We start from the raw sequence: 17311 nt of genomic DNA on the forward strand, positions 1-17311 counted from the left end.
TGGCGCTCAAAGTCTGCCCTGCCGTCAAAAGCCTGCAGGACCACCTCAGCCCTCGTCGGCCGCGCTTTCGCTGCCGCCGGCCAGGCCGCTTCCGCCCTGCACTCCATGGCTGTGCTCCAGATCCTCCAAGCCGATCTCCTCCGTGATCTGGACGAGAGAGGCCCGGATCAGGACACTCTGACTGACCTGCGCAGCGCGACGGACCTCTCGCTTCGCGCCACCAAGTCAGCGGCACAAGCCATCGGAAGGTCCATGGCTTCGCTCACCGTCACCGAAAGGCACCTTTGGTTGACGCTGGCGGATATGAGCGAAAGGGAGCGCGCAGTTTTCCTCAACGCCCCGCTTTCCCCCACCGGCCTGTTCGGCCCAGCGGTCAGTGGGATTGTGGATCGCTTCTCAGAGGTGCAGAAAGCCTCACAGGCTATGAACCTCTTTCTGCCCCGCCGCTCGAGCTCCGCTGCAGGCCGCTCTCAGGATCAGCCTCCTGCACGCAGCTCGACACAGCGCTCTGCTCAGCCTCCATCTTCGCGACGCCAGGGCGGCCGCCCTAGACAGCGCTCAGTCAGCCGTCGCAGACCGCCTCCCCCCCGGGGACCCCGGCCTAGGATAGCGCTGAAACCTGAGCCCGCGAAGTCCTCCTAGCAGCCGCAGGGAGGAAAAGATGGCTGAGTCCCGCTGCGGCCGGACTGCCATCAAAGCGCTCAGCCCTGTCAGTCCCCTTAAAAAAGGCTACTGCAGTGGTTCACATCGCAGCCAACGAGCCAGTAACACAACTCGCTCGCCTGCACACAAACGCCGTTTTTACGGCGACCCAGAGATATCTCATAAAGAGTTTGGTTTCGGGTTTTCCGGCTCACGCCGAAGGTGTCATGAGTGTAGAAAATGTGCCCACACCCACGTGCTCACCACTACACACAAACACAGTTTCCCCGGTAACGCTCACAGAGCGCACTCTCATAAAGCGGGCAAGCGCCGCTCGAGTGCTAAGTGTAGAAAATGTGCCCACGAATCTGTGCCCACACCTACACGCTGCACGCTCTGTCACTCAGTTATCCCGGGATGCAGATCTTCTAAAGCTCCCCAGCACTGGCCGTGTTGTGTATGTAAGCCCCGCGCCCGCTCACGAGCGCGCGCACTTACAATCAGACACGTTTACCCCCATGCCGCTCTCGCGCCACGGGCTCCCAGCGTCAAAATGTGCCCCGTCCACAGTGATCGAGCCATTGAATGCTGCACAGCCAGTCCCCGCTGTCTGCGAGCCCCCGTATTCGAGCACCGGCGACGCGCGCAATGCGCGCGTCCCCCTATCTTCTCTGATACAGGTTCCCCATCCCGCACAGCGCGGCGATCTGAACCCAGAGACCATTCGACCCCTAGCGAGATGTGCCAGCGCATGGCAAGCTATCCAGGGCGTGTCAGAATGGGTGCTGAATACCATAAAGCACGGCTATTCGCTTCAATTCGCTCGCCGTCCGCCTCGCTTTCTAGCACGGACCGAGACGAGTGTGAACACAGAAGTGGCTCATCTGCTTCGGGCAGAAATAGCAAAGCTGTTGCACAAGGGGGCTATAGAACAAGTGCATCCTTCTCTGAGCGAGTCGGGCTTCTACAGCCGTTATTTCCTCGTACCCAAGAAGGACGGGACGCTGAGACCCATTTTAGATCTGAGACACTTGAACAGAGCCCTCATGAGACGGCCGTTCAAAATGATTACAACCAGACAAATCCTCGCGCAAATTCGCCAGGGAGACTGGTTTATCTCTCTCGATCTGAAGGATGCATACTTCCAGATCCAGATAATTCCCCGTCACAGGCCATTCTTGAGATTCGCCTTCGACGGCCGGGTATATCAGTACACCGTCCTGCCGTTCGGTCTATCTTTGGCACCCCGTACATTCACGAAGTGCATGGACGCGGCTCTCGTTCCCCTGAGAACTCAGGGGATACGGGTACTGAACTATCTGGACGACTGGCTAATTCTAGCGCATTCAGAGTCAGAGCTTTTGTCTCACAGGACAGCGCTTCTCGGCCATCTGGAAAATTTGGGTCTCTCGGTCAATTGGGCCAAGAGCTCATTACTGCCCCGCCAGTTTATCTCGTTCCTCGGAATAGAACTGGATTCGGTGGCTATGACGGCCAGACTGTCAGAGCAGCGCGCGCGCCGCATTCGACACCTAGCCGCATCTTTCCAGACGGGCAACCAGACTCCGCTGAGAACATTCCAGCGAGTTTTGGGACACATGGCCTCAGCGGCTGCAGTGCTTCAGCTGGGCTTACTGCGCATGCGCCCGCTTCAACGCTGGCTAAGAGCGCGAGTGCCTCACCGAGCCTGGACGGCCGGCAGCTTACGAGTCAGAGTGAGTCAGGGCTGTGTCTCAGCCCTTCGACCCTGGCTGGCAGCCGAATGGTATCGCACTGGGGTGACGATGGGAGTTGTCTCACGCCGGAAAGTTATCTCGACAGACGCGTCCAACGGAGGTTGGGGAGCGCTTTTCGAGGGCAGACCGGTCTATGGCCGCTGGTCAGACCAGGAGTGTCGCCTTCATATAAACTGTCTAGAGATGCTGGCGGTCGAGAATGCGCTCAAGCACTTCCTCCCATACCTGCAAGGCCACCATGTACTGGTCCGCACAGACAACATGTCAGTGGTAGCCTATGTGAACCGCCAGGGCGGTCTCAGATCCAAAATGCTCTGCACCCTGGCGGAACGCCTCCTAGTGTGGGCTCAGCACTCACTGCGCTCACTGAGAGCCGCGCACGTGCCGGGTCGCCTGAACGATGGTCCAGACAGACTGTCCAGGGACAATGTTCCCCCGGGAGAGTGGTCCTTGCATCCCCAAACAGTCCAGTTACTGTGGCGCCGTTTCGGCAGAGCGAAAGTCGACCTCTTTGCGTCACAAGACAACGCGCAATGCCCAAAGTTCTTTTCAAAGAACGAGGACGCGCTGGCCCAGAACTGGCCCAGCGGCCCGCTTTACGCTTTTCCCCCGGTCTCCCTGCTGCCGCAGGTTATCGAGAGATTCAGGGAAGCGCGCCACACGGTGCTCCTCATAGCCCCGTATTGGGAGAATCAAACATGGTTCCCGGATCTAATACGGCTGGCGGACACAGCCCCCTGGCCGTTACCGGTGAGGAGAGACCTTCTCTCTCAAGCCCACGGCTCGATTTTGCACCCCCATCCAGAGCGCTGGTCTCTGCATGCGTGGGTCATCAACGGTTACCCGTTGACTTGCCAACAGGGGTTGTGAACACGATCACACAGTCTAGAGCCCCCTCTACGAGGCGGCTCTATGCTTCAAAATGGTCTGTGTTTAGTAAATGGTGCACCGCCAAAGGGCTGGATCCACTAACATGTGGGGTATCGCAGGTGCTGTGCTTCCTCCAAGAGCTGTTGGACGCGGGCAGGTCCCCCTCCACGCTCAAAGTTTATGTTGCGGCCATCTCAGCTTTTGCCGACTCGGCGCTGGGCCGCGCATTAGGGAGGAACGAGTTCATCATCCGCTTCCTCAGGGGAGCGAGGAGATTGAACCCGCCGCGACCCCCGTCGGTTCCTATTTGGGATCTTTCCCTGGTCTTAGAGGCCATGAAAGCGCATCCCTTTGAACCCATGGAAACAGTGGATATGAAATATCTCACGCTAAAAACCGTTTTTCTGATAGCACTGTCGTCAGTTAAACGCGTGGGTGACCTTCACGCGCTGTCAGTTAACGCTGCATGCCTCGAGTTTGGACCTAATGACTCTAAAGTCATCCTCAAACCGAGACACGGTTATGTCCCCAAAAGTCTGGGCACACCGTTCAGAGCGCAGGTCATTTCTCTCTCCGCTTTGCCGTCATCCGGCAGCGAGATCGATGGTAAACTCCTTTGCCCTGTCAGAGCGCTTAGGAATTATACTACACGCTCCGCCGCTGTCAGGCGCTCGGAGCAGCTTTTCGTTTCGTTTGGTGGGCGCACCAAAGGTCTCGCCGCCTCGAAACACAGCCTGTCCAGGTGGATAGTGGACGCGATTGCAGCCGCTTATGCGTCTAAAAATCTGCAGTGCCCGCTGGGTATCAGAGCCCACTCCACCAGAGGCATGGCCTCTTCATGGGCTTGGTCTAGTGGAATTTCCATTCATGACATTTGTACAGCGGCAGGCTGGGCCTCCCCCTCTACATTTGTGAGATTTTACAATCTGGAAGTTCCTGCCCTGCAGGCTAAACTCTTATCTGTCTAAGTCCCGCGTAGCCAGCCCACTCTGTGTGCAGACTACTGCTGTGTGATTTAGCTCTCCTGGTTGAGCTCAATTCTGGGGTTGTTAGTCAGACCGGCCACGCCGCTCTGAGCCCCTTATGTGTGTGCTTATGTACTGCGCTAGCCATTCTTGGCCGCCCGGTTCCCTGTTATAGTGTTCCCCGGGTTTCTCCCTGGGACTCATTCAGTGGATGCGGGGCGCGCACGGCGTTGACAAGGGAAGTTCCCGTAGCGTAAGCTTCTTACGCAATACGAGAGAACCTCTCGTAAGAGAACGTACTCGGTTACCTAACGTAACCTCTGTTCTCTCTAGAGAGGGAACGAGTATTGCGTAAACCGCCGTGCTCGCGCCACGAGCTCACTCGCTTCAGCGACAAAAACCAGAGAATAGCAGCCTCTGAACCTTCTTTTATAAGCTAAAGCCACGCCTCCTCACATGGGCTGTGACGCGTGAGCGCGCCCAGCGCGCTCATTGGGCGTGACGTCACGCTAAGGTTTCAGCGATAGGCTGCTGCAGTTGCCGCAGAGCAGCCAATGAGCACGCGACTTCGCTTGCTCTAGGTCTGCTTGCTGCCGCACTGCGTTGACAAGATATTAAATTAAGGATAATTTTTTGGCTTCATATCTCGAGAAAAGATGACTTTACCCGTAGCGTAAGCTTCTTACGCAATACTCGTTCCCTCTCTAGAGAGAACAGAGGTTACGTTAGGTAACCGAGTACGTTTTCGTCTCCATGATAACTACAAAAACGTGAATTTGTGAAACCGGTGATGTCATGTACATGCGTATTACATGTTCAGACCAGAGCCATAGAGAGAAAGAGTTGCGACACTCTTTGATGTCGCCGCTATGGCTGTCACGTGGTTCATGTAAGCCCCAATAGTTCTAAAACATACGCTGGCTGTCATGCTCTTCTATGGGACAGACAGCAGCGATTGCATTATTGAACGGTAAATATAAAATAAAACACACACCCAAGTACTTTTTCAGCTGTTATTGCATTATTGCATTTAGTTAATGTCAGTTTTGCATTTGGAGATAAGTTTTAGGCTATATTTTTGGAGGGAAAAGCTCAGTGTTCATGTTCGCATGGGTAGTAGCACTGGCTTTAGCGGCTCTAACTTAACTTTTCCATATCATTCATCTGATGATGGACGTCTCATGATATTTATTTTAGCACAACTGGGCTGTATTAGGCTATTGATTCCCGTGATTTTGCTTATAAATTTTGATTCAGCCATTAGCCTACCTTCGTGATCACGCGAGGTCTGCCGTGGCGGTCCGTTCAGAGTTCGCTTAAATATTTTTTATTAAACAATGACTGACAACAAAAATGTGTGCTTGTGTGGGTGTGTGTGAACAAGAAAAACAAAAACCAGGGGCAGGTGATCCACAGGACTGGTGATCCCATAACAATCCTAGAGGTCCAGCATTGTTCTCACAAGCCACTTCACTCAAGACAATAAAACATAATGAAAAGTTAGTATATCCCAAAAAATTTAATTAAATAAAAGTTGCTATAAAGGTGGTAGCAATTCATTACAGAACTCGTACTGTCACAGCTGACGAAGTCGCACTAGCTAGCAGGCAGTGCTTGAAAATTGGTTGAAACAACCAACATAAAATATAAATAATTACGCTGTGCATATACAAATGAAGACCAGTATAAGCATCGCAAAGGGCCTCTGATACAACATAGACAGTTGACAAATCAAAAGAGGTCGATATTTCAGCAACTTAACTCTAGAACAACTCGACGCGCAGCAATGTACAGTAAGGGCTAGCGCAAAATGCGGCATCGGCATCTCGAAGCGGCACTTCCGGCGGCATCTCCAGCTGCCATCAGTGAGCGGCATCTCCAGCGGCCAAACGCGGGAGCGGCATCTCCAGCGGCCACCAGTGAGCGGCACTTCCGGCGGCATCTCCAGCGGCCATCAGTCAATTATGATTTTAACATGATAAAAAAAATCAGAGATTGCAAGTATTCTGATTATTTATAATAGGCCAACATAACATGTATGTGACATACTCGCAATGTAAGTGAATGGTGTCCAACGCCAAAATGACAGTGTTTAGAACTATTCCGATCTTCAAATCCCGGAAGTAGGCGGTTAAAAGCGCCGCCATTATTTACAACGGAGGTCTATGGGAGCATAGATATCATGTATGGGAGTGTCGCAACTCTTTCTCTCTATGGCTCTGGTTCAGACTATAGGCACATAGTGTTTCTTTACAAAGTGACGTCGCCAACTACTGGCCTGACAGCAGAATACAGCGCTTTCAGTCGTTTTAGCTGCATCATTTTGACAATGTTGTTGTGCATATGCAAAACTTTTCTGTTTGTAAGTACATCATTGTTGTGTAAACGTACCCTTAGAGATGTTGTTGCTATCTGACATGAGTACATTTCACAAAACCTGTCAAGAACATGTATGGATCATATTTTGCCCCCACCAAATTTTTTTAATTTTTTTAAATACATACAAGAGATTGTATTTTGCTTAAAGATAATTGAGCTTAATCTTAGGATTTAATTTTTTTCAAATCAATTAAGCACCTCCACCCATTTAAAGAAACCTCATTACCTTGATGGGGAAGAAAAAGTTTTTAAAAAATATATTTATAGTTATTTCCAAAATCATTCAAAAGTTTAGGGACAGTAGAAGAACAGTTTATAAAGAAATTAATACTTTTATTAAGCAAAGGATTAATGGCTGCTGCAAATTCAGCTTTGCCATTACAAGAATAAATTACATTTTCAAATATATTGAAAATTTCACAATACCACTTTCTTTTTGATCAAATAAGCCTTGATGAGCATAAGAATCTTCTTTCAAAAGCATAAATAAATCTTACTGACCCCAAACTTTTGAATAAGTGACAAAACGTTTTGTAGCGCTGCATTTACCTTATTCTGATATTCTTGTCACTAAACTATTCCCTTTTTAAACATTTAAGTGAGGTACTGCCTCACCACAAAAACTTTCTAACATATTAATTCATTCTATTGATTACATATTCTATTGATTATTCACCTATTCAACCTCTTTGTTTCCTTCAGGCGGTTCAGCACATGGAGCGGTTGAAAATACAGAAAACAGAGACTCCAGTGCAGGCCAAAGGTCGGTGCAGTGCTTTTACATTTTTGGGGTCAACGTCCTATGCTCTGTCACAAGAAACAAAATATTGATTTTCTATCATAATTTATCTTTGTTTTTTGTCAAATGCAGTTCCTTCTGCTGTGGAGATGCTGCCAGGTGACACTCGGCCTATGTCACAAGGTCACCAGCAAGACCTTCCTGCACATTTCTAGCAGCTCAAGCTCTTCTCTGTGTCTGTATTGTGTATGTCTGTTGTATGTAATGTAAAATATTTCCATTCTCACATTCAAAAGAACCATTTACTGTCTCTTAGCAAATACATTGTCATTCCTTATCAAACACAAAACAATATTCACCAAACTTTAGTTATTGTATCCCAAAGTTTGTAATCAGACTATCACACTTTTGTCTACAGTTTGTGAGGACAGGGATTGTACTTGAACTATTTTAATTTTCCTAGTAAATTTCATGTCTGATTTGCACAAACCTCATAGGATAAATCTGTCTTCATATTTAGTCATATTAAAAGCCCTACAATTCAGCATTCCTACTGTACCGCACTTCCAATACTAAACATATAGATGTACATTAAAACACATTAATATCCAACACAGGATAACAATAACAACATCACATACAAACTATCATTTAATTAAATACAGGCCAGATTGGCATTGTTTTGTAATACGTGTTTTTGCTTTAGCTTCAGTTGAAAGTCAATCCTAGATGTACAAAGTTTCTTAAAATTGATGAATTACAACTGCAACACCAGTGATTTAAAACAAAACAAAAATCACGTGACTTTTTTTTTTACAGAAATCCAATTAATCATAAAATTGTGCATTCATGAGGCAATTTTGGCTTGTTTGAGTTTCCTTTGTGAGTGTAAAAAGTGACTGTGCTGTACATTTCTTTAAAATATAATTAAATTATCTCAGCTCCACCAATTATGTGCTTTGATGATTATTACCACTTTGTTTTTTTTATATATGATTGTAAACTTCCACTTAAACCACAGCCGGTTTTTTGACATAGGTATCATTAAACCTTGATAAAAGGTAATCAAATGAATTAATAGGAGGATATTTATCGGATCCATCGCAGCATGAAATCATGGCTTCATCATCAGGGTGGACAAAGAAAGCCAAAGACTGGCGTGTGCTGGAGTCTCCTGCAGGGGGCATCAAAACCCTGTGAACCTGAGGGGTCAATAATAGAAAAGAGTTCAAAAGTGCATTAGTGCCTGCCTACTTTTCAGCGGAGTTGGTTCCGGAATTTTTTTTTCCCATTGGGAAAATCTTCATTAAAGCATTTTAAGCCATATACCAAACCACCATTCTTCTGTAGTAGATATTTTGAACACATTAAATATCGTCTTGTTTTTATACTTTATCTTGTGGATTATTGTCAAGGGGTTTATTAAATTGCCCATCAATTATGTTGGATACATTTATTATGGTTTGCAATATTTTATGGTTTTATTTCAAATAAATATTAAAATTTGAGATTAACCTGATAAAGAAAACATAATTTGTTGGGCCAGACAAGGCCTGCCGTTGAAATTATGAATTAAATATACATTAAGGGAGACCGACTCGATTCCTTTATTCATTGTGCTTCATGGGAGTGAACATTATCTTCTGCAGAGCTCTATTTGTGTCATTTTCTGCACAGCATCATGGGTAATGTAGTTTTCCACCAAGAATTCCACTGTTACATTTTTTTTTTTAAACTAATTATTAGTTTTAGCAGTCAAAAATAAAAAGTAAACAAAAATATATTCTTTATGTCTTATATTAAGATAAAAAAAAGTATATTTACCGGTATTAAAAGAAAAATTATTTTTTAATAAGTGAGGATGAACAAATAATGTTTTGGACATCACATTAAAATTAACATTTAAATATGATGATATAGTATAGATAGTTTTGAAGTGCTGGAAAAAGATCTGCGACACACTGGAAAGCATTTTAATATTCCTGTCAAACATCCATGGTTACAGTTAGTGTTGCTACATTAAATCCATGGTGAATGTTGCTGATCGGTGGACTTAAAGCCTAAAACTAGTGCATTCATGGCACAATGTTTCTCCTGGTTTCCACGTCAGCGCTGTTTGATCCGGAATCTCGTGCTTTCAAAGCTAGCTTGCTATTGCTAGCCGCTCTGAAATTGCCTACCCTACTTTTAAAGGTTTATACAGTAGGTTATTTGTCAAAAATCTTCCGGAGTTTTTACTTCCAGAACCCAACTGTTCCTATATTAAATGAAATGCTTTATAAAGTAAAGAAACTTACCGCAGACACGTACACATCGCTGGTCCACCTTTGCATCAGGTCTGCTATGTTAACCAGAACTGTTCCAGGAATACTTGGGGCCGAAACATATTCACCAGCCCTGTTCAGCACCTGGAGAAAACACAGAGACATGCAGAGCCAAACATAATGTCACATGCATCCGTAATGATAGAGGACAACATTAAACATGGTCAAAATTATTTTTTTCTTTTGTCCTCTATTGGTGTTCACCTGCAGTCCACTCTCTGAGCTTTGGAAGAGCAGAGTGATGCTCCCATAATCCGAGTGTTCACCACAGCGCAGCTGATTCTCCTTCACACATGTGCTGTTCACCGGAGGGTAGTACAGAGACCGGAGTGTGGTTGCATTCACAGCACCTTAAAACAAACCACAGCATAAAGGTGTTGCAGAGCTCCCAGCCATTGACTCACTGGGAGGAAGAAAAGTAGTGCATACTTGTACTTACTTCCAATATGCTTATGTGCGTTGAGGAAGACTTCTGGTTCCAGGTCCAACCCAAGAGCCATCAGTCGGAGCACTCGGAGAGAGAGATCCTTACAGCGCAGGAAAAATGATACATGGACATCTCGAAAATCTTCTGCTCCTTCTGAAGGCCAATTCTGAGCACATGGAGAATGGAGGATTATAAAGTTTACAATCACAAATATTAGGGATATATTTTCTTAATGTTAACACTAAATATATTTGTCCCTCCCATTTCATTATTTTTTTTTTCATCATATTGTCCCTTAGGGGATTAATATGAAACGAACACACAAAACCAAGGCTGAAACTGAAATTGCATACTCCCCTACTACATGGTGACAAGAGTAGTATGTCCAAATTCACAGTACTCATAAAAGAGTAAGAAAAAGCTACCTGGATGACATATGGACCCTTTACTATCTCATGAGGCCATTGGAGAGGATTAGTGAATGGTAGTAAAGTGACGCTGGTAGGTCACATGACAATCACAAGATGGCCAATGTAGTACGTTCTGATTACATTCATACAACACACATTCAAACTATACAGATCATACATTTTTAGAGGTTGCCAAAAAAAAAAAAAAAAAAAAAAAAAAAAAAGTACATCCCAATCCCTGTACTTATGCACTATTCAATGCCGTTTTGTAGTATAACTAGTGTGAGTAGTGTGTTCACACTGAAAATTCCAAAAAGGTATCCTTCAAATACCCCAATGATACACTTAATTTTTTTGCTGTTTAAATAACATACATATTTTAGAAGAAATTGCTCAAAAGACAGTTGCAAATTCCCTTGGTGGTATAGGAATATTATATAATATTATAATAAGTAAAAAGAAGGCCATCTGAGTTAAATAATTGGTCTACCAAAACAATATTATTTCGAAACCAATTTTCAAAGAAAATATTTTTTTGTTTAAAATTAATGTCCTTATTATTCCACCAAGTATTGGTATGGTGTGTTTGTAAATTAAACTCCATGCTAGAAAAGCTTGACGATGAAATGCAGAAAGTTTCACAGGTATTTTGTTAATATCAAAATTGGAAACAAGGAAGAAATTTATGCCACCCAGACTAGATAAAATATGGAGGGAAATATGTTGGACACTTCATGCACTCAAGTGTCACAGCTTTAATTTCACAGGGAAGGGGAGGGGCTATCAGACTCCGGCAGTAATTGACAAAACAACCTTATAAAATGTATATTACAAGGTTGAGTACATAGTGTGTAGTAGTGCATCATTTGGGACACAACTTAAAGTGATAGTTCGCCCAAAAATGAAAATTCTTCCATAATTTACTCACCCTTAAGTTGTTCCAAACCTTACATGTGCATGAATTTATCTCCTCTGCTGAACACAAAAGAAGATATTTCGAAGAACATGGGTAACCAGTAGCCTAGATCAGGGCCGTGCACAGACCTTTTGAGGGGCATGTGCTGAAACTGAAAAAGGGCACCCCCCTCCCTTTTTTTATATCAAAATTATTTAGTAAGCCTACATAAAAGGAAGAAATGGTCACGTCTTCATGACAAATTTAATAACACAAAATGATAGTCTCAAAAGCTTTAGATTTATTCACGTTTAATAACAACCATAATAATAATATAGATAATATAGATAAACAGGGTTTTAAGGGCCTCTTAACCTAAATACAACAGCAACCTTCTGTTGCTCTTGTGTAGGCCTACTCCCTCTTTTTTAAATTGCATTTATAGAAATATATGTCAAAAATACTTGACTCATACATAAACATGTTAACCAAATAATACAAATTAGCTTACAAAACCAAACAGAATAGCTAAAAAATTCTGTTTTTTTTAATTGAACTTTATGCACTTTTTTATGAACTTTGCAGAGAAATATATATATATATATATAGAGAGAGAGAGAGAGAGAGAGAGAGAGAGAGAGAGAGAGAGAGAGAGTTCAGATGCAAAAGCCTCTAAGTGCCATCTGAAAATTTCTTCTAGAATGATAATTTTTATCAAGCTCGTATATTTAAGTTCAGTAATTTCACTTAAATGACAATTAATAGCTAATTTTCTTTGCCATTTAAGTGAAATTACTGAACTTAAATATATGAGCTTGATAAAAATGATCATTCTAGAAGAAATTTTCAGATGGCACTTAGAGGCTTTTGCATCTGAACTATTCATATTCTCTTTTTTAGCTATTCTGTTTGGTTTTATAAGCTAATTTGTATTATTTGGTTACCATGATTATGTATGACATTGAGAAGAGGGGAAGGTAGAGCAATGAGTCAAGTATTTTTGACAAACTATTTTGAAATATAATTTGAGTAATTATGTCCAAATCAATTCCAGATTATAAGAAACTATAGCCATACCTTTACTATATCCAACATGTATCCGCCTACCTGGCAAAATTCTGATACTGTGCTGTGGAGGACAAGGGATGTTGGTCTCTTGAAGGTCTCTTATTCACTAAAAATATTTCACAATATTACTGTTTTTGCTGTATTTTGGTTCAAATAAATGAAGCCTTGGAATGAATTACATCATGAATTACATTCTGCATGATACAATATAAAGATTTCACAGTGATCTTCTGTAATGTTTTTTTTTTTTTTCTAGTTACTACTACAACATTACTGTAGTAAAACCATGTTTTACTACATTTTATACATGTGAGGATGAGCGGAGAGTATAGAATAATATAGATTAAAAATTAGCTAGATAGCGAATACATGCATATTAACAGCCTTGAATTAACCATAATTGAATATTATTACCATAACATGATTATCCTAAATGTTAATAAATTAAGTGTATCAGCAATCATAAATCAAAGAAGAAATTTCTTAGAAATATGTTACCTAGGTGATGAGGATCGCTTTGTGTAAGTTCCAGTACGAAACAGCGCGGGGGCGCACCTGTTATGATTTTCCGATGGTAAAAACAAATTATATGTTGTTGTATTACTTATCAATATATAGTTTTTGACCAGCGAATGTGTGCAAATGTGCATTTTTTTGTCCGTCATTAAAACGGCGCAGGCGGTATCACATTACATTTTCATCAACAGGTTACAAACTAGTTTGTTTTCCCTGTTGTAAAATACATTTGGCCAAAATCGCATTTTATAAAAGATGAAATACTACTGTATGCACAGGATATTTAAGTTATTTGCGTTAGGCTATGTATTGGCTATGACTAGATGGCAAATGCTAGCCTAGACCTCTCTCTCAGGCGACGTCCCACATGTCTCAGTCAGTGAGTCATCAAATAAATAAAATATGAGCCTTTATAGACATAGTGTTTAGTAGTACTTATTCAAACAACAAGATATTTATTTACCCTTCGCAAAACTTCGTTCAGCTGCTGTCTACTGTGCGGCTGCTGTGGAACTTCAGTTGATTCAGTGAATATAGAGGGGGCGGAGTTATCAGCTTACTGACAGCTTGAGGATCGAATAAGATTTACACAAGCTCGGTTTAAGAACTTTCATTGGCTAAATATTTGTAAAACAGACAGACGGACGTAAAGGATGACCAATAGCATTGATTAAAAAAAAAAAAAAAAAAAAAAAAACACCACCAAAAAAAGGGCACTTCGGAGTGTAAGGGCAAAAAGGGCATGTGCTCTGCACAGGTTGAGCCCTACCTGTGCACGTGCCTGGCCTAGATGGACCCATTGACTTCCATAGTATGGAAAAAATACTTTCCAGTATAATGAATGAATTTTCATTTTTGGGTGAACTATCCCTTTAAGTATAGGCTAACGTTACTTAAATAGTATGTGATTTCGGACACCACCTAGCCTGGGTGCCAGCCCGAACCCCGCCCACAATATTTTTTGGTCGGGAAGTTCGGTCTGGACTCGCTCCGTTGAGGAGCTATTATGCCCGAACAAAAATTGTTCGGACCAATCAAATTGTCAGGGCGGGCTTTATACGATGATGGACAGATGAGCAACGGTAACGTAATCACCTACGTCACCAACAGTGTTGCCAGATGTACGATAATTATCGTATTTGTACGATAATTTTGACCTCTGTACGATGTACGATCAATAATGGAAAAAATCCTATAATGTACGATAATTTCAGAACTGTGTGACACTTCAAATGATGGTCGTTGTAATAGGACTTCTCATTGATCTAGCCGTGGATTCTACGTCTACCGGGGGAAGAACGTGTAGAGAGAGGGAGCGAGAGATCTTGCGTGTGTGTGCTAGTGTGCCTCACGAAGCGCATGTAAGGACCATAGACTGACCCAACCAATCAATTGTAAGTGCGGGCGGGCTTTTATCTATACTCCCGAATCAGAACCGAGCCCAACACACTGTCAGAGAGTTTGGGAATACTCACACATAATTTATCCACATAAAAACACAATATCTGAGTTTTAAATTCAAACATTTTAAAAGAGAACTATACATCACGGTTGTTTAAACCAATGAGCATTAAACTGTGTCGTCAGCAAGTCGTTTCCCATCATGCTTTTGATCAGCGCAGTCAGTGGAGAGCAACTGCGCTCGCCTGCAGAATCCGACACGTGCGCCTTGCGATCGCGAGAGTTTTTTGACATACGTCAGCATGACATCAGAGCAAGGCGGACCGCACTCGGACACATTTCTAACCGGCATGCATCTCACGGTGATCACCGGTGATCGGTTCTGCGCAGATTTTGCTCATCTCAAACAAGCCTATCCACAGCGCATTCATTTTAAAAGAGGAACAGAGAGCCGCGACATTTTGTTGGTTGAAAATATGAATGAAGAACATGCGTCATTTACTCCGTTGCTCTGATTGGTTGTTGTAGGTCTATCCAATTGAGTGCAGAGGTTTTTTTTTTTTCCTGGTTCGGTTGAGACACGCCCCATAATCAAATCTCTATGGAGCAGTCTCAGACTCACATTCTGACTAGAATATGAGTATGATGAAGTCAGGCTAGACACCACCCACTTCTAAAAAAAAAACCCACAGCTTTTGACTCGAAAAATAACCTATAGATGATTGAGTACTAGTACTATTGTCATGCTAATGTTAAATCTTTGAGAGACAGAGAGGAGAAGAGATAATGTGAAATTGGTATTTACGTTATCCCCACTCAAAGATGTTATATTATACGCCTCCTTCAGATCACCGGGACGGCGAGGATTCAGACTGTAAAATGACAGGATTTAGAACCATTAAAATGTTTGTCCATCATTCTTGAGTTTTACAGTAGCCTAAAGGCCTGTTCACACCGGGACGAATTTCGCGCGCGATATTCGCCGACGTTTAACGCCTCGTGACTAAACAAAGGGCGCCAATGTGAGTGTGCACACCGGCGCGAAAAACGCCACGCGTAAAAGCGTCATTTTTTAAAAAACGCCTCGGGTTCGTTTTTTTGGTTTGACGCACCGCGTCAAAAACTATCCGACCAATGAGATTGGCACTTTTGTTCACGTGTCTGGAGCTTCTGAAGTTACAGTAAAACACAACTTGGGGGCGCTCAAACACAAAACGGTCTTTCCGAGCACACATACGTAACGGCGAAGAAGATAGGCTACACCAAGTAGCGTCTACACTGCCGGGAAGAAATAAGACGAGGAAGATGCAAGGCAAGATGATTGTAGAGCTGCTGGTCTCGTTGGTGTCGGAACATAAAGAACTATATGACAAACGCGATAGCGATTACAAAAATCTTGATAAAAGAGAACTGTTATGGAGTGGTTTCTGTTTTACATTAAGCGCCATCTAATGTCAGGAAATGAACAACGCATGTTCACTCGGCTCATCGTCAGCGAAAATCGCTTGGGTGTGAACAAAAAACGCGTTGAAAAACGCTGGCGAATAACGCGCGCCGATATTCGTCCCGGTGTGTAGGGCCCTTTAATGCTTCTGAATGTAGAGACTGACGTACATTTCATTTTCTACCGAAACCCAGCCATGGTTCTCATTACATGAGAAATTTCCCCTGCTGAAAGGCTTCTTCTTGTCTTCTGGCAAACAGAAGAACTTCTTTGAAACATGCATGACTTTTTCCACCTAAAACAGTGAACAGAGAAATAATAGACAGCCCACTAACAATAGCCCTATAGAACTTCTCTCAAGTAACAAGAAAGTACAAAACACACACACACACCTCTTCCTGATTTATGCCCGTATTTTTCAGATAAACAAATCCCACCTCGGTAAAGGCCTTTCTCAATTCTTTACTTAACTTTTCCAAGTTAGCAACCGACACATTGGCCTTTCCCAGTTCGTAGACACTGAAATCCAAGACAGGTAACCCCATTCTTTCCCTTGAGACAACAAAACTTCTATTAAAATTCTTTCCAAAATCCGTCAGAAATGTGGCAAGGATCTTCGCTTCTTTGATCAATGCAGTGCAGTCCGTTATTGACCAGTTGTTGAGCAATGCAAGGAAATAAAGATCCACCAATGAATGACCAAACATCGGTGTACAAAGATCACTGAACATCAGTGAGTGGATTGTTTGAACTTTGTAGTATGCAGTAGGCTACAATGCACGTTAAATAGCTTATCCAATGGGAAAAAGATTCAAGAATGATTTCTGAAAGATGTGTGATCTAAGTAAGGGATAATGCCCGACGAGGTGTCCATTGTCAAGTATTAAATAGGGACTTTAAGCAACAGCTGTGAATGGAACGGCTACGGCGACCGGAAGTATGCTGTCACACCGCCGTAGCCAAGAACATAAAAATCACTAAGCAACCGTAAACAGGACAGTGCAACGCGGCATTAATTCAGTAAAAAAATTAAAATTAGCTTAAGTTTTAAAGATTTAAACACATATTATATAAAAGACAATCATAAAATGATGCAATTACACTGTCATATGCCATAAAACACAACATTTGTTTACCTAATCTCTCACGTTGTAGCGACTCCGGCAAATCAGCTGTTCTACCGTAGTAGACCGTTGGAGTAGAACGTCGCAAAGTAGCAGTTAAATTCGCGCATGCGCAATACAACGCCAGAATGCCGAAAATGATGAGAGATGTTGATGTATCGGCTTAAAATAAATTCTATTCTGTATGTGTATGGAGCTTAAACAGCATCAATTTGATAAATATTAGATCCTCAGTTTGTCAGAGATATGGGGGGAACAGAATCCGACGGCAAAAAAAAGCTGTCGGAATCCGTTCCCCCACTCCCATTATGAGAGGTGTTGATGTAATGACTTAAAAAACGCTGATTGTATTTTGTTTGTGGATGGAGCTT

General features: G+C 43.2%; 2 protein-coding genes across 3 annotated transcripts in view; one reads left to right on the plus strand and one right to left on the minus strand.

Moving 5' to 3' along the window:
- nucb2b (nucleobindin 2b) overlaps positions 1-8263 on the plus strand; it is a 16461-nt gene extending 8198 nt beyond the window's left edge. Inside the window, exons 11-13 of the mRNA XM_079874110.1 lie at positions 2193-2357; positions 7295-7355; positions 7464-8263. Of these exons, the coding sequence (XP_079730236.1) occupies positions 2193-2357; positions 7295-7355; positions 7464-7546 (309 nt within the window). The 3' untranslated portion in view covers positions 7547-8263. The remainder of the gene's footprint in view (positions 1-2192; positions 2358-7294; positions 7356-7463) is intronic.
- LOC307160195 (uncharacterized protein) lies at positions 8164-16542 on the minus strand. Of its 2 annotated transcripts, XM_079874111.1 has the most exons (7): positions 16209-16500; positions 15987-16111; positions 15178-15244; positions 10095-10248; positions 9860-10005; positions 9629-9739; positions 8164-8533 (listed from the first exon to the last, which is right to left on the minus strand). In XM_079874111.1, the coding sequence occupies exons 1-7, from the start codon at positions 16359-16361 to the stop codon at positions 8342-8344; spliced, it is 948 nt and encodes a 315-aa protein (XP_079730237.1). In that variant the 5' UTR covers positions 16362-16500; the 3' UTR covers positions 8164-8341. The 2 variants fall into 2 exon arrangements, with proteins under 2 accessions (XP_079730237.1, XP_079730238.1); XM_079874112.1 differs by lacking the exons at positions 15178-15244; positions 15987-16111 and having other exon boundaries at positions 16209-16542.
- Positions 16543-17311: the final 769 nt, after the last annotated feature.

Source organism: Squalius cephalus (genome assembly GCF_949319135.1).
Source record: "Squalius cephalus genome assembly, chromosome: 6".
Lineage (NCBI taxonomy): Eukaryota > Metazoa > Chordata > Actinopteri > Cypriniformes > Leuciscidae > Squalius > Squalius cephalus.